This window comes from Pavona decussata, unplaced genomic scaffold (genome assembly GCF_977016875.1).
Source record: "Pavona decussata unplaced genomic scaffold, jaPavDecu1.1 SCAFFOLD_254, whole genome shotgun sequence".
Taxonomy (NCBI): domain Eukaryota; kingdom Metazoa; phylum Cnidaria; class Anthozoa; order Scleractinia; family Agariciidae; genus Pavona; species Pavona decussata.
In genome coordinates, this window is record NW_028145657.1 from 7,010,001 (window position 1) to 7,032,384 (window position 22,384).

The 22,384-nt window shown below is 41.3% G+C and overlaps 3 protein-coding genes across 3 annotated transcripts in view; 1 reads left to right on the forward strand and 2 right to left on the reverse strand.

Moving 5' to 3' along the window:
* LOC146456871 (guanylate-binding protein 7-like) overlaps positions 1-22,158 on the reverse strand; it is an 84,354-nt gene extending 62,196 nt beyond the window's left edge. Inside the window, exon 1 of the mRNA XM_085092909.1 lies at positions 22,151-22,158. The gene's annotated coding sequence lies outside the window, so the exon portion shown is untranslated. The remainder of the gene's footprint in view (positions 1-22,150) is intronic.
* The window catches only part of LOC146456876 (guanylate-binding protein 4-like), a 49,870-nt gene that overhangs the window by 24,140 nt on the left and 3,346 nt on the right, over positions 1-22,384 (reverse strand). The window contains exon 2 of the mRNA XM_085092808.1: positions 21,674-21,740. Coding sequence (XP_084948934.1) covers positions 21,674-21,728 — 55 coding nt within the window. The 5' untranslated portion in view covers positions 21,729-21,740. The remainder of the gene's footprint in view (positions 1-21,673; positions 21,741-22,384) is intronic.
* On the forward strand, positions 16,844-18,889 carry LOC146456879 (uncharacterized). Its single transcript, XM_085092693.1, has 2 exons — positions 16,844-18,698; positions 18,779-18,889. Exon 1 carries the CDS (start codon positions 16,866-16,868, stop codon positions 18,366-18,368), a length of 1,503 nt encoding a protein of 500 aa, XP_084948819.1. The 5' UTR covers positions 16,844-16,865; the 3' UTR covers positions 18,369-18,698; positions 18,779-18,889.

A 22,384-nucleotide genomic window follows, 5' to 3' on the forward strand; every position in this document is an offset into this window, starting at 1 on the left:
TTGCTCTTCAACTTTGCCAAGTGAGCCACAAATATTGACTTTTGAATTCATTATGTATGCTTGGTAATAAATCTCATCATTTTAAAGAGGTGAAGTTATCTTTCATTAATTTAGATTTTGTCTGTCATACCTCTGGGGTGAGAACTGGAACATAAAAGAGGCAGGGCGCAGCAATACTCCAGCCAGTCATTACACTGTGCAAGTGTGTGAAAACGTGCAGTAATTGCATAATTTACAATATGCTAATTACACTTGACTATGTTACACAATATGTATCAATTAAACAGTATTGCAATATGTTACAGTTCTGATGTATATTGTCATGTTTTGATGACATAATTATACTGCAGAGTAATGTGGTCAGCTGGGTTAATCCTCGAGTTGCTAGAAACACTTCAGTAATCAAGGGGTGATAATTTACTTTTAGATTGTCTTCTTTGAAATGGCTGTTCAATACATAGAGAAACCATGGTTGATTTACCATCCCGGGATCTATTTGGTACTGTATCTCCCTTGCAGTTGGGTTTTAGGGTGTATTCCCAGTAGCCCCATTTTGGCATCCACCAATGGGGGAAAACCACCATACCGATACAGGTGTTCATGGACATCTGTATTGTAAAGGGTGACAGGTAATACAATAATATTTACATGTACCTTCCAAAGTTTCTGCACATGCATGTGGTTTCTGCAAGATCTCAGTGCCCGGTGCTACTGAACTCAACTTCCCAATATTTTGCACGAGAGAATAAGGACCTGAATGTCTTTTCACGTAAGTTAATCTCCCCATACAGACAAGAGACAAACACCCTTGCAACCGCTCATACAAACCTGGTAGCTCTATTCACAATAATGTTGAGCAATCTTCTTCTCAGATCTTTATCAGCTATCCTTTCCAGTTGCAAAATTTTCTTATCTAAAAATTTCTTTAAAGGACTCAAGCCGTTTTCCTTGTGTATGCATTTAAACAATTTGTGCATTAAAATTAAACTTACAGGAATAACTGTCGTCACGCAACATTTAAACAGAGGGAGAATTCCATAAAATAAACATGCTGTTTCATTCGTAACGACTCTTTCAACAGTTGATACGCATAAAATGTGGGACAAATACTTTTAATAAGCTTACATTAAAGTTCCAAGCCGATCTTGAGAAATAAGCTTTCATTCTGGGCTTTCGCGATGACAGTCGTGAAACACTGCGTGGCTTCTAGTTTCTTCAGAACTGAACAACAATCGAAATTGAACTCTACTATTTTGTCGACGTACAATATCTTCCTGAGACGACGAAAACCATAATCGTTCGCTACACCACAAATCATATTCTTCACCACATACACTCGCTGAAAACATGTCGCTCGCAATTTCATTGCTGACGACTCTACTAACCTAAAACAAAGCTGGCACCTCCTTCCAGCGGTCTTGATTAATCGCAGTGTTCAAACTTGGTACTACCGCAAAATAACATGCTAACAGTAAAGTAACAATGACTTAATACGAATGCGTTTTCCTCCGTCGAGTCGCCACAGACAAAATAGCATGAATCCTTCGCATTTCGCGCATGCTCGTTACGGTTTTCAAATGATTGACAGATTTCTTTACTGGGGCGATCATCACTTTCCGAAAAGCGGCAAGATCAAACGCAGTTGCCAGCCCCCCCCCCCCCCCCCCCTGATATTTAGGTTTGCGGTTTAGGATGTAGCGGCACTTTTGCACGAATGCCGATCAAATTTCAATAAAATTATAATTCAGCGCCTTTGAAATCTACAACTCTACATAAAAAGGCACAATAGAATCAGGAGCCCATGACTTATCGGCTCCTGATAGAATAAATTAACTCCTCGGCCAAAGTTTCAACAAAAAGAGGGTTTAAACTCTTTTAACGTTTTAAAAATATATATTGATGTTAACTGCTGTATTCACAGGTAAAACAAACTAAAAAACACCAAAATTACCACGAGATGAAATTAAATCTCACTCGCTGCCCAATTTGTGTCATGCACGAGCGACTTGGCTACAAACAAATATTTACATCCGTTGATTTAAAACAAGTCATCTTCTAAAATCAAGTATTACCTAACGATGTGCCAGATTTCCCGGTTAACTTGAATAGTAATACAACCTGGAACAATTTAAATTAATTCTATAGTGTGTGTGCGGACACGTGACCCTTGATTTACCGTCCGCCATGTTGGAGGACCACTTTGATGGGTTTTCCCTGTGTTTACCATTCAGAGTGCGGGCATCGCAAGTGCTTTCAAGATATACCTCGCATTTTCCTTTCCTTCCTTGTGAATTAAAATCGGAAAGGTAGCTAATTTACAGTGCCCTTTTGTCATTTAAGGTATATTTCAACCACAAAGCCCCTTTATATCGATTTTTTGAGCCCTATTTTTTTCAATTTCTAAAACCGATTATTCCGCTCACTTTGTTTTGTCGGCCCGATTACTTTTAAATTTGAAAACATGATCCCGGTGTTGAAAATCGGTGAAACTAATAAAAATTGGTTTTAGTGCAACAGTTTCTTATAAATTGGGATCATTTTCATTTTCGACATGACTACGAGTGAAGAAATCGTGACAAAAAATTGTAAAATCTACCAGTCTCACGGCGTATCTCTGCGCGATTTGTCTCGGTTCATTGATTGCACGCTACAATTTGTCTGCCTGAATTTTTTTATTCGAATTTAAATGGTTTCTATGAGAAAAATTGCCTTGATCCACGCGCGTTTCAGTGCAAGCAGCCTTCGAACGATCAAACTAGAGTGTGAATTGGTCTTGTTGATATAATGCCGTCGTTTTGTTTAATTGTTGGTTGTGGGAACAAAAGCGACAAGTGTCCGAATGTAGCGTTTTGCCGTGTTCCGAAAGTTTTAACAAACCAAGGAGAACAAACGGAAAGATTGTCATCAGAAAGACGTACTCTTTGGTTAGCGGCAATCAGCAGAGATGACTAGACAGAAAAGATTTTAGAAAACGACAGAGTTTGTGGGAAACATTTTATCAGTGGCAGAGCAGCCCAACTTTGGGATAGATTCAATCCTGATTGGATCCCAACCGTGCACCTTGGTCACGAGAAAAAATCAATCGACGAAACAGCAAAATCACAAGCTAATCTGGAGCGTAGTGCCAGAATCAAGGAGCGCAGAAAACGTAAAGCCGAAAGAGAAGAAAAGGAAAAAGTGAAAGTTATGAAACTGGAGGAGGCTAGCGAGCCAGTTGAAGCGTTAATTGATGACATCGAAGATGTTACAGCTGATATGAGAGAGTTAAAATTAAAACATGTTGCCACAAATACAGACGAATCTGCCTGTCTAGCTGGTCGGCAGGGGGCGCCAGGACAAGTTTATGATGAAGAGTATTTTTGTAATGATGATGACAAGGTCAAATTTTACACTGGATTGCCTTCATACGAGATTTTGATAAAAACATTTTCCTTTATTGCTCCTCACGCAACTAGGCAATTCTCCCGTGCTCGCTTAAGCAAGTTTCAAGAATTTATTATGGTCCTTATGAAATTACGGCTAAACGTACCTCACCAGGATCTCGCCTATCGGTTTGGTGTATCTCGATTTGTTGTTTCAAGAGTCTTCAATTCATGGATCGAGGTAATGGATATTCGCTTGTCTCCTTTGATAGTGTGGCCTGAGCGCAAAGACCTTCAGAAAACCATGCCGCGGAAATGTTTCATAGATGCATTTGGTCTAAAAACAACTGTGATTATCGACTGTTTTGAGATTTTCATTGACAGGCCTACCAATTTGCTGGCAAGGGCACAAACATTTTCTAATTATAAGCACCACAACACCGTTAAGGGATCAATTTCATTTGTCAGTAAAGCATGGGGTGGTAGGGCATCAGATAAGTTTGTAACTGAAAACTCTGGTTTCCTTACAAACTTGTTGCCTGGAGACTTAGTTCTTGCAGACAGAGGGTTCACTGTCCATGAAAGCGTATGGTACTACCAGGCAAGCTTAAGAACGGTTTGCTGTAAGGACCGACTAAGCGTATACAAAATAGAAAAAACCGATTTCCCCAAACTTTGCCAGAATAAAGGGCTTGGTGAACTACCTCTAGAAATATAAGTTTCATTTTGTTTAGAGCTTTATTTATTTTGGGGGAATTTTTTTAAATTTTACCCATGGAGGCGGGCTGAAATCACGCCGAAGTAGGCACTTTTGTAGAAGCTCCCTTTTATACAAGGAGCCTTTTCTAGAAAAGATTAACCCAACAGAAGGAACAATTTTATTTTCTTAGATGACTAGCGGCGTTAAAGTTAAATAAAACGTAAACATGAATTTTTGACCAATTTTTTAAGTTGCGCCTTTTTACGGGTGATTATAACAACCTAATTTTGGCTAAATTCAAGGACAAAAAAAACATTTTGGTACATCGCTTTGCCCCACGAAACTACACTCCGGGAAAACATAATCATTTCAACTAAACATTGATCGAATAAAAAATTGGGGTAAATTAAACAGCGAGTTCTCAGAGCGTTTTCAAAACATGTCACTTCAGCAATTAAGAGCGACCTTTGACCTTTTAGATCGAGGGGAAATATAAACGAGAGCTCATAAACCTTGACTTTCCTTCGGCGGAAGACGCTTATTTTTACTCTGCTGGCACATTTTGAGTAAAGGAAAACTACACATTTGAATTTGAAGTTATGTATTAGCTATGAAAGATAATTTGAAAAGTAAAATTAGCAATTCAATTCGACTTTGCGTAGGCGGTTCCGATTTGTTTACTACGAAATTGCGATTTTAAAGCCTGTTTACAATACAAATACGGCATCAACTACAAGGTAAACCTCATTCTACTGAATGATTAATAAATCCTTCTTACCTTAGAGATCTTTTCCTGCCTAAAAAACACGGTCTGTGTTCATTGCAAAAGTGTATTGACCGAGATCGCGGAACGCCTCAAGCCAAAGAACAAGTTAACGAAACCACAGGAATGCCAGGAGTACATTTCGTACTGAGATGTGTACTTACATATTTCGGTATTACTATGACACGTCAATTCAGAACGCCTTTTTTTTCTTTTCGTACACTACGATGTAATATCTTAATTACTTAAAGATCACGTAAATTGAAAAGAGCGCCGTGTCCCGAAAGCTAACTTCTTTTGTTCGTTGCACGTTGTACTTGCTGAGTGTACAGTGGAGTTTATCGTGGGTGGCTACGACCACCGGAGTCAGTGGTGCTTATATATGGCTGTGTGTGAATATGGGTAGATTGCAGGGGGAACATATCATGTGGTTCAAGTGTGAACAATTTAGCCAATGTGAAAAGCTTAATCCTTGCCAAGTGTACCAAATCCACGCAAGGGCATCTGCGTTATGGCAACACTCGAGACGCTATGTAAGCACGGGCAGGTATGTTTTAGTGGTGTGTACTGTGTATATGAATGCCCAACATAAATTAATTTAAAATTATTTACTCTCAAAACAAAGAGAGTTTTTTTTTCTTTTCTTTTCCTTCTTTTTTAACGTTGAAAGTTACAATTAACCTCTAACTCAGCTAACGTGGTTAAATTTGTATATGATTTGCGTTTTTATATCAAGAATCGTCACGGATCAGTAAGTTTTCGTTTATCTTTAAAGCTTGAACATCTTCTAAGTAGTAATTTTTGAACCAAAACCCTTCTGTAGCGAACTTAACATAGGTAAAAGGCCGCAAACGTTAGTAAACATTGCGATGTTTTCGATACGTTTACCAAACACTTAAAATAATTTAATTTAATTAAAACTTGTTTAAAAGTCACGAAACAACTAAGCTACGGCAAACGTAAAGGCAAAAACCTTTCTTGTTGCTTTATAAATATACAAAGCGAAAAGTTTCCCTGATCATCAATACTTAAGTCCGTGAAGAAGGATTTTTTGCCTAAAACCACAAAAGATGTACGGACGAGCATGATAGCCTTGTTTGTTTCACAAGAAGAGAACGTGAATTATTAGATTTGCGGGCCTTCAAGCAACCGAATGTATGTGACAAGAAAAATTGAATTTATTAATCACGAGGTCGGGGGCGGAGGCGGGAGGGGGGGGGGGGGGGGGACAACAAATGTGGGCGGTGGTGAATAAAACATTAATGCATTCTATTTTCTATATGTTAAAATTTCCAAGGTAAAAAGCAAGGTAAAGTACCTGTAGTAATTGACTGTTTTACCTTCAAAGGCATTTTTGAGAAAAGCGAAAGTCACCTTGAGCTCACTATTTGACCGAGACATCGGGACACATTTGGTATCAGATGGCGTTCAAATAAGAGGACCTGTGCCGCTCCCATTGGATGGGCATGGCATGGGACGTCAGTGTCAGGGGAGAAGGGAATATCATCTATACATGCTAACGGCTTTTGGGGGGCGTCTACAGACGGATTCCACCCAAGGCGCAAAGCAGAGTCCCTTTCCGTGTTAAGAGATCTTGTAAAGGGGTGTGATAGTTGTGGCACCTCAGTCTAACTACTCACCTGAGACAGTCGCCGTATCCCTATCTATAGTTTTGCTTGAAGTTTATTGTTTCATTATAATTATTACTTGTTTGTGATGCAAGGAATTTATTTCTATTTCTGATCTTTTTTCACTTAAGACTTCGTTGGATTGACGATCACAAGAAAGAAAAAATGGGTACAGCCACAATGTGGAATTAGCCTATATCATTCCCATTTTTATCGCAGTTTCCTAAATGTCACGGAGATCTGACAAGTCGCAACGTTTGTCATATAAAGGTAGTTCATTATTAATGGACAGTACAGTGCAAAACGAATCACTGTTAAATAAATAAAAAGAGCTGTGCGGTCCCGGTATTGTACAATTTTATACAGTGGGATTCCTGTGGCTTTATTTGGTTAATCGTTTAGCGATCGGGCGGCTTTATAATTTTGCAATGAATGCAGGCTATGTCTTTTTTTAGTCAAGAAAAGATCTCTAAGGTAAGAGGGATTTATTAATCATTCAGTAGAATGAGGTTTACCTTGTAGTGGATGCCGTATTTGTGTTGTAAACAGACTTTAAAATCGCAATTTCGTGGTAAACAAATCGGAACCGCCTACGCAAAGTCGAATTGAATTGCTAATTTTACTTTTCAAATTATCTTTCATAGCTAATACATAACTTCAAATTCAAATGTGTAGTTTTCCTTTACTCAAAATGTGCCAGCAGAGTAAAAATAAGCGTCTTCCGCCGAAGGAAAGTCAAGGTTTATGAGCTCTCGTTTATATTTCCCCTCGATATAAAAGGTCAAAGGTCGCTCTTAATTGCTGAAGTGACATGTTTTGAAAACGCTCTGAGAACTCGCTGTTTAATTTACCCCAATTTTTTATTCGATCAATGTTTAGTTGAAATGATTATGTTTTCCCGGAGTGTAGTTTCGTGGGGCAAAGCGATGTACCAAAAAATGTTTTTTTGTCCTTGAATTTAGCCAAAATTAGGTTGTTATAATCACCGGTAAAAAGGCGCAACTTAAAAAATTGGTCAAAAATTCATGTTTACGTTTTATTTAACTTTAACGCCGCTAGTCATCTAAGAAAATAAAATTGTTCCTTCTGTTGGGTTAATCTTTTCTAGAAAAGGCTCCTTGTATAAAAGGGAGCTTCTACAAAAGTGCCTACTTCGGCGTGATTTCAGCCCGCCTCCATGGGTAAAATTTAAAAAAATTCCCCCAAAATAAATAAAGCTCTAAACAAAATGAAACTTATATTTCTGGAGGTAGTTCACCAAGCCCTTTATTCTGGCAAAGTTTGGGGAAATCGGTTTTTTCTATTTTGTATACGCTTAGTCGGTCCTTACAGCAAACCGTTCTTAAATATCCCTGCTTTTACCAAAGGGAAAAGTCAGTTAGATCCAATCGATGTGGAGAAGACAAGAAAAATTGCAAACGTACGAATACACGTGGAAAGGGTGATTGGAGTTTTGAGACAAAAATACACTATTTTGCAAAGTACATTACCTACAGATTACCTCACATGCAGGAAAAAAAGAAGAAAAGGAAACCCCTTTGATTGATAGAATCACCAGGGTATGTTCTGCATTAGTGAATCTGTGCCCTCCAATCATACCATTTGACTAAAACTCACTCTTTGTAAGTGAACTAAACATGGCTTTGCATTTCAATTTGGTACACTTATTGAAAAAATAATTGATAATGCTCATAATTCTAGGGTCATAACATTAATGCAATGCTATAATGTCCTGATTGACATTGTCCCTTATTTTATCAGATATCAGAAATATTGCTGTAAGGTATTTTAAACATCTTCTAATTTCAACAAACTTAGATTCATGTTGAAAATTTTAAAACTCTCAAGATCACTGTAAACATTGCCACATTTGACATAAGAGTCAAACTCTTTCGCATCAATGCAGTAGGCACACTTAACCTCACCCAACCCAAGGCCACAACAGTCATAGGAACAAATGAAATCGGGAGTGGCATGCAAAAATGGGTAATCTTTGTTTATGAATGTACCACACTTGACTGCTTTAAAGTTGTTATGTTTTGCCTTCATCTGCTTTTCATATTCAGCGATTGCCACTGTTGCCAACTCTTCATGTTTGCAGCCATGCCTTGTAGCTGCAGAAGGGAAGTTAAACACGTCGGGATAACAAATTGTTTTGATAAGAGATTGTAATGGCTGTGTAGGATCAGTGTGACATGCTGCATGCCATTGAGATGCACCAATTCGTCCAGCCCTGTGATGATAGAAAGCACTGCTTTTTGCTTGGTTTATGGTTTCTTTCTCAATCATTTCTATTCGCTCATTTGTGAGGCTTATTTCAACTTTGTAGCACTGTTCTAGTAGCTCAGTATAATTAAGGTTTATGTATTTCTCATCAAATAAATCTCGGATAGATGGTATCCCTCTCGTTTTGAAATAAATTCATCTGCATATGTTTCTACTAAACTTAGACAAACAGGTTTGACTTTGCATTCATTGAGAGAACTGTACAACTGTTCAAGTTCATCCTTAGTTGGTTGCTGCACTGACCCCTGTACTGTAGGTGATTCTTTTATCCCTGTAGAGGATTGATCACTGTTATCATTCTTGCCGCACAAAATAAGATCGTTTAAAGACTTCTCCAGGCTGCCTTCAGTTTTCTTGCTGAGGAAAAGTTGATGTCATTAACTCTGGCGTAATCAGCCCTTTCAACATAACTTGGCAAAATCCAGCCACACTTAACCTGCGTACACGCTAACCTTCCGTTTTGTCTGGTGACAACTTCAAGATAGAATAGTACACTTGCTATATGTGAGCAACCAGCCATACACCCTGCACAATGTGCTGACATCACAGTACCTTATTCGTTTGTTATAATCCACAATTGCACTAGTGGTTCATTCAGTCTCTGCGAATGTCTTACTTTGGCCAACACCACAAACCTCTTGTTAATCATACATCCAAGGACACTGGAAATGAAGCCAGTAACCATCTGGTTGTAAGCTTGAAGGCTTCTGTAAGCTTTAAATTGTGCGTTGGAATAAATCTAGTATCGAGCACAAGATACGAAAGTAAGTTTTAAATCCATGGATTCAACTGGTGGAAGGCATTTCTCGCTCAACGTTTTAGCTGGGATGAGAAGCGGATCTATACCAATCTCAGAAATTTTATCGAGATACCTATATTTTACCTTGCCTTCAAGATTTTCGCTATAATTTGAGAGCATCAGAGGCTCAACCCCTGTTGTTTCAGTCGCCATTTTGATTACGTAAGTCCTCCAACATGGCCGCCAGTAATTTTGTGACGTCATCCGCACACACACTATTAAGGATGAGAAGCTTTATCAGCCTTCGGTAGCCAATCGGAAGTAACCGGTTCCCACTAAAAGCGAATATAGAGTCCTTCAGAGCGGCTGCCTGTAAGAAACGAGAACTGCATTTCAGCGACCACTTGGTCGAGTTTCTGATATTTTGTCTAAAGATACCCTTGGAGTAACTATTTTCGAAAATCATATTTTAAAGTTCCAAGGTATTTTATTTTTTGGGAAAATTGCAAGAGTTTGAACTGCGGCCTAGGTGCGGTCACGGGCCGATGAAAACCGCGAAAATTTAGGTCAAAGGACGAAGCCCCGTTCACGGTGTAAAATAACCCAATGAACTTGAAACTTTACACAAACCTAGACCAACCATCTCATAAGGGAATTAATACAATAAACATTCCAAACTAGCTGGCTGCTTTCTAAAGCATGCAGATTTGTGTACGCTACTCAAAATGGCCTTGAAACTAATGCCTATTTTCATTGAAATAAAAGTGTTTCTGGTATGTAATTTTCTCTAAATTAAATCTCATATCTCGAAAGACGAAGAAAAGAACTTTATTCGTGCCAAGTTTCAAGCTCTGATTCAAACTCTTTCCCACTCAAGGAAGATCGAATATGCGTGCGATATTTGCGGCTTGCAATTCACGTCACGAATTATGAGATCAGAAGCGATTCAAAAACACTTGACATCTGGAGCCCGTGAATGTTTCCAAACATCACATATTGGGCCCTAAAACTAATCATACGGACTGAAGACAGCCATTCAATGTTCTTCGATCCCAGATTTCTTTCCTACTCTGCTCTAAAATAATATAGTTATTCCGGTCAATTAGCCTAGGAAACACGTGCAACAAATTTGCATACCGTTTCGATGTCGCAGGAAAAAGTAGTGCAAATCATACTTTACAGCTCCTTTATCTTCTTAAATGAAGTAGTTGATGAGTAAAATGGGGAAAAGCGTGTGACTTTGTTCCTGTCGTGTTGTTTTGAGTGTTAGTGTTTAGCAGCGACGGCTCAAATCAATAAGCCAATGTGTCACTGAACAACTGTAACTCGATATTCACTTTGCTGATGTGGGTAACGCGCACGTGATACTGGCCAGGCACTTGCGCGTTCAGGGCGCTTTTAGAAAAGTACTGCTTGTGGGCCAAGGTAAGACTACCATGTCTACCCTGGTGATGATGACCTTGACGAGCTTAAGGACTGTTCAAGAGATCTGAGAGCCCACCTTTCCAGCCTTTTTTTTTTTTCGCAAAACAAAAAAACCGACGTTCAAGTATTAGTGTCAGTTTTTGGTTTTTTGACTTACAGTAATTCAGATCCTGGAACGTGGATTTTTTGCGAAAAAAATCTATCCATAACCACCATCCCCACAATTAAAAATATAAAATTTGTAACTTTGAGGGTATCAGAGTAGTGAATTCCCCACCGACCAACCCGACCTCCCCCACCCCCAATTCCCCTGGCGATGAGCGTCAATTGTGGTTATTGTTTACTTTCCTAAACCGGTTTTCCTGCCGGTTTCTTTCAATGTTCGAGAAGATAGGAATCTTGCCAGCCTTGGTCTGTCTGGTGATGGCCACGAAAACTAACTTATTGCTAGCGCAAGCGGGTGAGGGCCGTAACTACCTTATTACTACCACGTGTGGGTAATTTCAGATCTCATGTTATTATTTTTTTCACAGAGTTGAAAGAAACTGGCAGGAACAGCGAGAAAACGGTCTAGGAAAGTAAACAATAACCACAATATTATTAACGCTTATAGCTAGGGGGAGGGGGGGAGGTCGGGTTGGTGGTCGGTGGGGAATTCACTACTATGCTCTCAAATATACATATTTCATACCTTTAATTGTGAGGATGGCTGTTAGCGCAGTTCCGTCGCGCGAGTAGCGCGCGCGTTCCTTTTTTTCCCATAAGGCCTTACGGCCAGGTGCAGTGAGCATGTGCTCAAAGATCAAAACGAAAACGTGTGTGTTCATGAGCTAGGTTTGTTCTTATGGCGTATCTACCGTTTTGACGTTTCTTATTACCGGACAAACACAAGTAAGTTGTCTTGGTCATCAGTTTATTGTCGTTATGTAGTTACACCGTGTTTATAGGTTTATTTTCCTTTTATTTTGTAGTTTTTGAAACCGTATTTACCGTATACCGTATACCGTCCATTCAACGCAACGAAAGTTTGTACGCGTTTCTTATCTGTGTATTAAACGTCGCAAAATTCATCTGTGCACCTACATTCGTTTCAAAAATTCTACGTTTCACCGTACTATGGATTTATCTGGCTGATATTGGAGGAACAGACCGTGAATGTACGCGAATTTGTGGCTGTACATCTTGCTTTGTGGATTCGTAAACAAATCGAGTATGGCCGATGAGTTGAGTCGGGCCCAGTCCACCGCGAACGTAGGCTCTGCGGAAAATTCGGATGAACTTCCGGACAAGCGAGAACGAAAGCGAACCGAAAAGGGACAGGAAGAGTATCTCAGGCTTCTCATGAAGAATCAAACATCTGCAATTTCAGCTGTTTCCAAGAAAAGGAGCATATTAACAGATCTAATGGGAGATGAGAATAATTTGCATCTTGTGAAATCTGAACTCATCCTACTTAACACGTTGTTTAATCAATACCAAGAGGCATACGAGCGCCATTATCAAGAGTTAAGTTCAGAAGATGAACAGTTTACCGAAAGCTCTCGGCATGAAGCTAAGGAGAATTCTGTCTTGGAATTCAGGAGACAAGTCATTGATTGGATAAGCCTTGTTGAACAACGCTTGACAGATCAGCTTGACCATCTTTCAGACAAGGGATCTGTATCATCCAAATCATCGAAGGGCACTAGTCAATCAAAGTCATCGAGAACATCTGCACGAGAAAAAGAGAAAGTAAGAGTAGCTGAACTGCTGGCTGAGAAAACAATGTTAGAAAGGAAACAAGCCCTCCGTGCAGCGGATGAAGCACTAAGGCTCGAAACTGAAATAGTTAAGGCAAAAGCAAGAGAAAGGGTGTATGCTGATTTAGAACTAGAAGAGAACCCAGACAATGTAGAAAGTAAAGAAGCAACGAACACATTGTCTGAACGAATTCAGCCTAAAACTAGCACACCGAATGCACCTGTTTCTAAACTGGATCCAATCACACCAAAAGCAGCTGTACCCAAACCGGATTCAATCACACCGAAGGCAGTTGTACCCAAACCGGATCCAATCACACCGAAAGCAGTTGTACCCAAACCAGATCCGATCACACCGAAAGCAGTTGTACCTAAACTGGATCCGCTCACTCCTGAGTTTCACCCAAGTGGCTCAATTGCGAAGTACCGGCCTCCAGATAACAGTACCATCTCAGATCTCAATGCACCTTCTACATCGGAGATTCAGGACCGTTCTTTCCAGGAAGTCTTGATAGCTACACATCAACAATTAGCCGCAGCAATGACATTGCCACAGCCTGAAGTGTCAAAGTTCAAGGGAGACCCGATCGAATATCAAACGTTCATCATGGCATTTACTACACGAATTGAGTCAAAAACAGTAAGCGCAGCGGATAGGCTGTATTACCTAATACAGCATTTGGACGGTGAACCAAAGGAACTTATCAGCGGAACGTTGCACATGAACCCTAGTGAAGGATACAAGGAGGCAAGAAGATTGCTTGCGAAAGAGTATGGCGATCCATTTAAGGTATCGATGGCTTATGTGAGCAAAGCCCTCCGCTGGTCACCGATTCAAAGAGACGATGCTCTAACTTTAAAACGGTTCTCATTCTTTCTGACGAAATGCAAGAACGCCATGATGAATGTGTCTCATATGACGGAGCTGAATCACCCCACTAACATGCAGACAATTGCCCGAAAGCTTCCGCCTCACCTACAGTCAAGGTGGCGTGACCGAGTTGTCAAATTAAAGGAGAAAGGAAGGATAGCTGATTTCAAGGACATCGCAGAATTTGTTGAATCAGCCGCTGAATCAGCTAACGATCCCATTTATGGCAGCCAAGCCCTGAACAAGAGTGAACAGAAGCACAAAGCTAGTAGTATCAGAGATAGTACCAAGAGAACACAACTACCAAATCAGAGGAGCAGCAGTTTCGCAACAAATGTTAACACACCTCCTGCATCAGTATCATTGAGGAACACTAAATGTTGTCACTCTAACACAGGAAGCTGTCTATTATGCAACAAGCCTCATGACTTGGACGACTGTGATGACTTCCGAAAGCGGACAATAGAAGAGAAAAGGTCATTCCTCGGAGACAGGAAGCTCTGTTATGCTTGTTATGGTACCAATCACGTGTCAAGGAACTGTTTGAAAAAACGAACCTGTCAGAAATGTGGAAAACGACACACACCCCACGGCACTCCACATGGATGATTTCAAACCAAATAAGAAAGATGGAAACAGTGAGACCGACAATTCCAACGTCAAGCCCACCACTGTTGTGGAGAACGGATGTGTTGATATATCTGAGACTGTGTGCAATGCGACTATCAACAAGGAAACTGTTGTCTTACATGCTATTCTCCCCATCAAAATAAGGAAGAAAGGCAACGCTGAGTCAGTCACCACCTATGCATTCTATGACGGTGGTAGCAGTGGCTGTTTTGTAACCGAAAACATTAGGAGACTGATAGGTGAAGAAGGCGTTGAGACAGTTCTTCAACTTGGAACAATGCACGGTCATAGCCGAGTTGAAACCACCGTTCTAGCTGACCTTGTTGTCACAGACTTAGATGACAATAATCCCATTGAGTTGCCCCGTACCTTCACGAGTGATGAGATTCCAGCAGGCCATCATCAAATTCCAACACCTGAACTCCTAAGTCACTGGGAACATCTTTCAGAGGTTGCTCAGAAAATCCCTGCACATCGGCCCGACCTTGAAATAGGTTTATTGATCGGCAGCAATTGTCCAGTTGCCCTGGAACCATTAGAAGTGATACCCAGTCATGGTGACGGCCCTTTTGCCCTCCGCCTCCATCACGGCTGGACCGTCAGTGGCCCCTTGCAAGTTGAAACTGATCAAAGTTGCAGTACGATTACCGTGAATCGCATCACTGTGCGGGAAGTCGAATTTAACAAGGAGATCATCGCGCCCAAGTCGTTGCTGAGTATGTTTGAAATGGACTTTAACGATCACACTGTAAGCAAAGTCCCAGACGAGCGTGGATACTCACAAGAAGACAGGAAGTTTTTGGACATGGCAGAAAAAGGCGTCCGCAACGTTAACGGACATTATGAGATCCCGCTCCCCTTCCGAGCACAGGACATCACCATGCCCAACAACAAAGAACAAGCAATCAAAAGAGCTAACTGGCAGAAGAAGAAGATGCTTCGAGATGCAAAGTACCATACTGACTACACTAAATTTGTCAACGATGTTATCGCCAAAGGCTACGCCCAAAAGGTCCCAAACGAGTCAGGCGCAGCAAGGCCCGGCAAAGTATGGTATCTTCCCCACCATGGGATTTATCATCCGAAAAAACCGGACAGAATACGCGTAGTATTTGATTGCAGTGCGAGTTTCAATGGAGTGTCCCTTAATGACCAGTTACTCCAAGGTCCCGACCTCACGAATTCCTTGGTAGGAGTATTAATCAGGTTTCGTGAAGACCCCGTCGCCTTCTTAGGAGATGTGGAGGCTATGTTCCATCAGGTTAGAGTACCGCCTGAACAGTGCGATTTCCTCCGTTTCTTATGGTGGCCGAATGGTGACCTAGACGCTCCATTGGAGGAATACAGGATGGTGGTGCACCTCTTCGGCGCAGTATCCTCACCGAGCATTGCCAATTTTGCATTGAAGAAGACTGCTAGTGATAACGAGGAAGAATATGGCACCATTGTTGCTAACACTTTGAGAAAGAATTTCTATGTCGATGACTGTTTACGGTCCGTGGACACCGAGAACACTGCTGGAAAGTTGATCAAGGATCTCAGCGGAGCGTGTCAGAAGGGTGGATTCCACCTTACGAAGTTTACATGCAATCGCCGTAGTGTTTTGGAGCAGATTCCAGAAGAAGAGAGGTCAAAGGAAACTAAGGCTCTGGACCTCCATCGTGACAATCTCCCTGTCGAACGTGCCCTCAGGGTACAATGGTGTGTACAGTCGGACAGTTTTGGATTTCGAATAATCCTTAACAACAAACCGATAACAAGACGGGGAATTCTGTCAACCGTGTCATCGATCTATGATCCTCTAGGCTTTATCGCCCCATTTACACTGGTAGCTAAACAGATCTTACAAGAGTTATGTCGCAGCAAAAGTCTTGGATGGGACGATGATATTCCAGAAGAATATCGGAACCAATGGATCAAGTGGCAGAACGAACTCCCAACGCTCGAATTGTTTCATGTTGACCGTTGTCTGAAACCACGGGAGTTTGGACCGATTGTTTCAAGGCAGCTTCACCTGTTCTCCGATGCTAGTACCGTAGGCTATGGATGCTCCGGCTACCTTCGCCTTCAAGATGATGCAAACCGTATCCATTGTGCCTTCTTGATGGGCAAGGCCGGCCTCGCACCAATCAAGACAGTAACAGTTCCCCGATTAGAGCTCACCGCAGCTACCGTCTCTGTCCGCGTAGGACAAATGTTGATAGAAGAATTGGAGACCAAGCCTGATGTCACCTTCTATCATACGGATTCGACTATAGTGCTCCGATACATCGGAAACGAACAGAAGAGATTTCAAGTCTTTGTCTCCAACCGTGTCCAGTTGATCAGAGACTTTACCAGTCCTCATCAGTGGAGATATGTGGACACTCTTAACAATCCTGCTGATGATGCCTCCAGAGGAATGAAAGAAACACCGCACCTACAGCATTCGCGCTGGATAAAAGGACCAGAGTTCCTATGGAAACCAGTATCGGAATGGCCGTAACAGCCTTTTCTCATCGGCGAGATCCCTGAGGATGATCCAGAGATTAAGAAGGTGGTCGTTGCCGGAACAGTGGTAACCGAAGACTCGACCACTAGCGTAAACAAGCTAATTGAATACCATTCAGACTGGTATCGCCTGAAACTGTCAGTGGCTGTATTTCTACGCATTAAAGCAACGTTACTGAGAAGAGGGCAAGATCGGAAGAAGACAGAAGTTACCCAGGCTGACCTAGTTGCAATGCAACGTCCAGAGAGTGTGAAGCAACGGAAAGCCGAAACGAAACACGTGGATCATTGCAACGTGCCTCTCTCAGTGCAAGAGTTAAACGAAGCCGAAATTGCCATCATCCAGTTTGTACAGTCCCAAGTATTCAGCAAAGAGCTAGACATCCTTCACCGGGCCAATAGTGACGGCGAGCCAGATTCACGGGGCCAGGAGAAACAAAAGAAAGTGGAGTTTAAGAAGATTGGTTCCCTGTACCGTTTAGATCCGTTCATCAGGGAAGGCGTTCTTTGTGTCGGCGGTCGCCTTAGCCAAGCAGATCTCTCAGAGGAAGCGAAACACCCTGTCATATTACCTCGTAAGAATCATGTCACCACACTCATCATTCGACAAATCCATGAGCACCTGGGACATGCTGGGCGTGGTCACACGCTAGCTAAATTGAGAGAAAAGTACTGGGTACTTGGCGCCAATGCTGCTGTCCGCCATCAAATTACGAAATGTGTTACCTGTCGTCGGAACCGTGCTCCCGTAACCGAGCAAAAGATGGCCGAATTGCCTAAGGATCGCCTAACACCAGCCCCACCGTTCACGTTCACGGGCGTCGACTTCTTCGGCCCATATCTGATCAAAGAAGGACGCAAGGAACTGAAACGCTATGGTTGTCTGTTTACCTGTTTAGTAAGCAGAGCGATACACATCGAGAAGGCAAATTCACTCGAAACGGACTCTTTCATTCAAGCCCTAAGACGTTTCATTGCCCGCCGTGGACCAGTTCGGGAGATCCGAAGTGACAATGGAACAAATTTTGTCGGCGCCAACGCGGAATTACGAGAAGCAATCGAGGAAGTAGACAACGATCAAGTCAGGAATAAGTTACGCCAAGAAGGCACCGATTGGATCTTCAATCCCCCATCGGCAAGCCACATGGGCGGCGTCTGGGAACGTCAGATCCGGACCACCAAGAAAGTACTCACCGTCCTACTACATGAGCATGGCACCCGTTTGGATGATGAATCGTTTAGAACACTGCTCTGCGAGGTCGAAGCCATTGTAAATTCCAGACCTTTAACACTTGCTTCCAGCGATCCAGATGATCTCAACCCTTCATCACCAAGTCAACTTCTGACGATGAAGACGAGCATCATACTTCCCCCACCTGGAAAGTTCCAACGAAACGATGTGTATATGAGAAAACGCTGGCGCAGAGTCCAATATCTCGCCAACCTGTTTTGGTCGCGCTGGAAAAGAGAATATATTGTGACCCTGCAAGAACGGCGAAAATGGGACCGACCAGTGCAAAATCTGACCGTTGGCAATGTTGTTCTCATCAAAGACGAACATTCACCAAGAAACGCGTGGGCCATGGGCCGTGTTATCAAGACGGAACCAGACAAAGAGGGACTGGTGCGAAGTGTCCTGTTGAAGACCCAAACTTCAGAACTACGCCGTCCCGTTAACAAGCTTGTCCTCCTGCTGTCAAACGAAGATCAAACGAGTACCGAGGACGAATGCTGAGAAGAAGTGCTGAGCTGAGTGCTGAACCATAGAGAGAACATTGTTATAACGAACTGTTACAATTTCAAGTTAATTGAACATTTGAAGGACCTTAATCTATATTATGTTATGTTAAGCAACGTCGGTATCGTTCCTTAAAGGGCCGGGGATGTTAGCGCAGTTCCGTCGCGCGAGTAGCGCGCGCGTTCCTTTTTTTCCCATAAGGCCTTACGGCCAGGTGCAGTGAGCATGTGCTCAAAGATCAAAACGAAAACGTGTGTGTTCATGAGCTAGGTTTGTTCTTATGGCGTATCTACCGTTTTGACGTTTCTTATTACCGGACAAACACAAGTAAGTTGTCTTGGTCATCAGTTTATTGTCGTTATGTAGTTACACCGTGTTTATAGGTTTATTTTCCTTTTATTTTGTAGTTTTTGAAACCGTATTTACCGTATACCGTATACCGTCCATTCAACGCAACGAAAGTTTGTACGCGTTTCTTATCTGTGTATTAAACATCGCAAAATTCATCTGTGCACCTACAATGGCGGTTATGGATGTTTCTTTCTTTCTTTTTTTTTCCCGAAAAAATCGACGTTTTAGGGTATTGTAATTGAAGTTAAAAACGAAATGACACTAATACTTGAATTTTTTTCGCGGAAAAAAAATCAAAGCTGGCAAGATGGGCTCTCGCATCTGTTGTACAGTCTTTTAGCTTGACAAGGTTTTCATTACCAGGGTAGTCGTAGCTTGGCCCACAAGCAGTACTTTTCACTATTTACAGTTTCTAAAAGCGCCCTAGCCTGTACGCGCAGGATTCCATACCGAAATGCCTGGCCAGGATCACGTGCACGTTACCCACATCACCGAAGGGAATATCGAGTTACAGTTGATCAGTGTCACATTGGCTTACTGATTTGAGCCGTCGCTGCTAAACACGAACACTCAAAACAACACCACAGGAACAAAGTCACACGCTTTTCTCCATTTTACTGATCGATTACTTCATTTAAGAAGATAAAGGAGCTGTAAAGTATGATTTGCACTACTTTTTCCTGCGACATCGAAACGGTATGCAAATTTGTTGCACATGTTTCCTAGGGCTAATTGACCGGAATAACTATATTATTTTAGAGCAGAGTAGGAAAGAAATCTGGGATCGAAGAACATTGAATGGCTGTCTTCAGGCCGTATGATTAGTTTTAAGGCCCAATATGTGATGTTTGGAAACATTCACGGGCTCCAGATGTCGAGTGTTTGTGAATCGCTTCTGATCTCATAATTCGTGACGTGAATTGCAAGCCGCAAGTATCGCACGCATATTCGATCTTCCTTGAGTGGGAAAGAGTTTGAATCAGAGCTTGAAACTTGGCACGAATAAAGTTCTTTTCTTCGTCTTTCGAGATATGAGATTTAATTTAGAGAAAATTACATACCAGAAACACTTTTATTTAAATGGAAATAGGCATTAGTTTCAAGGCCATTTTGAGTAGCGTACACAAATCTGCATGCTTTAGAAAGCAGCCAGCTAATTTGGAATGTTTATTGTATTAATTCCCTTATGAGATGGTTGGTCTAGGTTTGTGTAAAGTTTCAAGTTCATTGGGTTATTTTACACCGTGAACGGGGCTTTGTCCTTTGACCTAAATTTTCGCGGTTTTCATCGGCCCGTAACCGCACTTAGGCCGCATTTCAAACTCTCGCAATATTCTCAAAAAAATAAAATACCTTGGAACTTTAAAATATGATTTTCGAAAATAGTTACTCCAAGGGTATCTTTAGAGAAAATATCAGAAACTCGACCAAGTGGTCGCTGAAATGCAGTTCTCGATCCTTACAGGCAGCCGCTCTTAAGTTTGACGGCACAAATATTTGAATTTTTGAAATTATGGGATTTGTTAGTGTGATTGGAAGAGGCATCATGAAAAATGCCTACTTGCCAAAAGTCAGCATCTTATTGCATCTTATTTTGTCTCAGTTCCTAACGTTAGGAACTGAGACAAAATTAGAAGGATTTGTATGGAGTCATCACGGCATAACAGAGCTAATATCTCGCCTACAAATTGCAATAAGATGCTGATTTTTTGGCAAGTAGGCATTTTTCATCATGCCCTTCCCGAGTATACTAACAAATCCCATAATTTCATAAATTTAGTTTTTATGACGTCATCACTTAAGGAGTCTATTGCATTGTTCTCTTATACGGGCTGTACAGTTGTAGATTTCAAGGGCGCTAAATTGTTATTTTATTGAAATTTGATCGGGTTCGTGCAAAAGCGCTGCTAGATCCTAAAGATTTAAAGCCACAAACCTAAAAATCAACTGTGTTTTGTTAAAATATCAGCGCATTTGAGCCACTACCGGTCAGCTTTTTTCCTCGGTGGGTTTGGATTATATTACTTTTGCGTAATTGAGAAAAGAGTGTCTGCTTAATCCGAGCTCAGTTAATTCGTTCACCAACGAGCAGAGATGAACGTAATTGCTATGTTTTGACTGACGAAGAATCAATGTATTCAATTATACCGGCTAGGAAAGAGTCGCAGCTATGTGAACGTCTGTAGGCGAGAAGCTGCAAAGTGTAAAATTTAGAGTTCTCGCGAGGTGAAATCCGAGCTTGCCGTACTAACTGTATATCCTACAGTACCTAGGCCTTCAAACTGACAAAGTATGAGCGAAATCGATTTTTTTTTACCGTGGCCACGATTTCTTTGATTTACTAATAATCACTCTTAATTCCTGTTATGAAACTTAACCCTGAATATCTTCCAAAAAAATCCAAGATAAACCTTAAAGGCGCTCTAAAGCTGCATTAAATAGCCTTTTTTGAATTCTTATTGGGATTATCGCTGTACACTCGTTCCCAGACTCTCGCTCCCCGTTCCCCGTTCCCCGTTCCCCGTTCCTGGTCTTAGTAACATCCTTTTAATTTTAAATGAAATCGGTAGTACGTAACTCTCGTGCCGACAGTCAAAGAGTTAAATTAAGGGCTCACCAGGACAAAAATTCTACCCAGGAGGTGGAGGAATGGGTTTTCTCCAGTGCTGAACTTTGAAATTTTCCACCTCTCTTAATATCTGGACAATAATCAGTTTAGAAAATAATCTGGGAAGAGTTTTGCAGTAGGTCAGTGTTCACTGGATTTGACATCTATACCCAATTTTTTTTTTCTTTTTCTTTTTAGAAATAGGAATTTCCAGTATTCAAAGTGGCAAAAATTAACTTCCTATTGTGACGGCTTTCTGTTTTTTAAGATCATTCAGTGTTCCTATTACGGGTTTGATTACTTTGAGGTAAATTTTGGTGGGAGATAAATAAAGATTTTTTACCGTTATAACCCGTCTGCTGTAGCGGTGTACTCACTGTCTTGCTAGTATTCATCATTTGAATCTCTTGCTGAAAATTCCAAGCAAAAACATAATGTCAACACAATAAATTCAACTAACTTGTACTATTCTCATGGTGAAAATATACACTAGGAGAGGGAGAAACACTCGACTACGTCTCGTGTTTCCCACTACCGACTTCTTTCGTGCTCTAGCCGCTTACCGCCTGCTTTACAAAAGAACAGAGCACAGTTGAGGCTTCCTTACTTGTTTATTATTCGCGAATCTAAAAGTCATCAGGAATGTATTCTCCTATTGGGCAATTTGTCGAATTTCTTCCTCAGTCAACTCCATACAGTCAGGTTTTTCAAGTACACGCCCTTTAACGAATATTTCTTGGTTGCCTGAACAATTCTATCACGACAACAGGATCCAGAATACTGATGGTGAACATGACAATACATTTTAACGTTCACATACCTTCAAACAAGGCAGCGGCTCTAATCAAAACTTTCCTGACCGTTTTCTGTAGAGACAAACGATTTCTGATCAGAACTGAGTTAATGGTAGGTGCTAAGTTTCGAATAGACCAGCCCCAGTTTTAGCTGAAAGGGATGAATATTGGTTACCTGAATTCGAATCTTTTATAGCCCACTTTGAAAAAGAGTGATGGCCTGGGTCGAGAGTAGCTGCCCAAGCGATTGTGGGAAGGTT

What these genes read in the sequence shown, in the direction of transcription:
- LOC146456879 (XM_085092693.1), top strand. Translation starts at nt 16,866, where the DNA reads ATGCAACGTCCAGAGAGTGTGAAGCAACGGAAAGCCGAAACGAAACAC.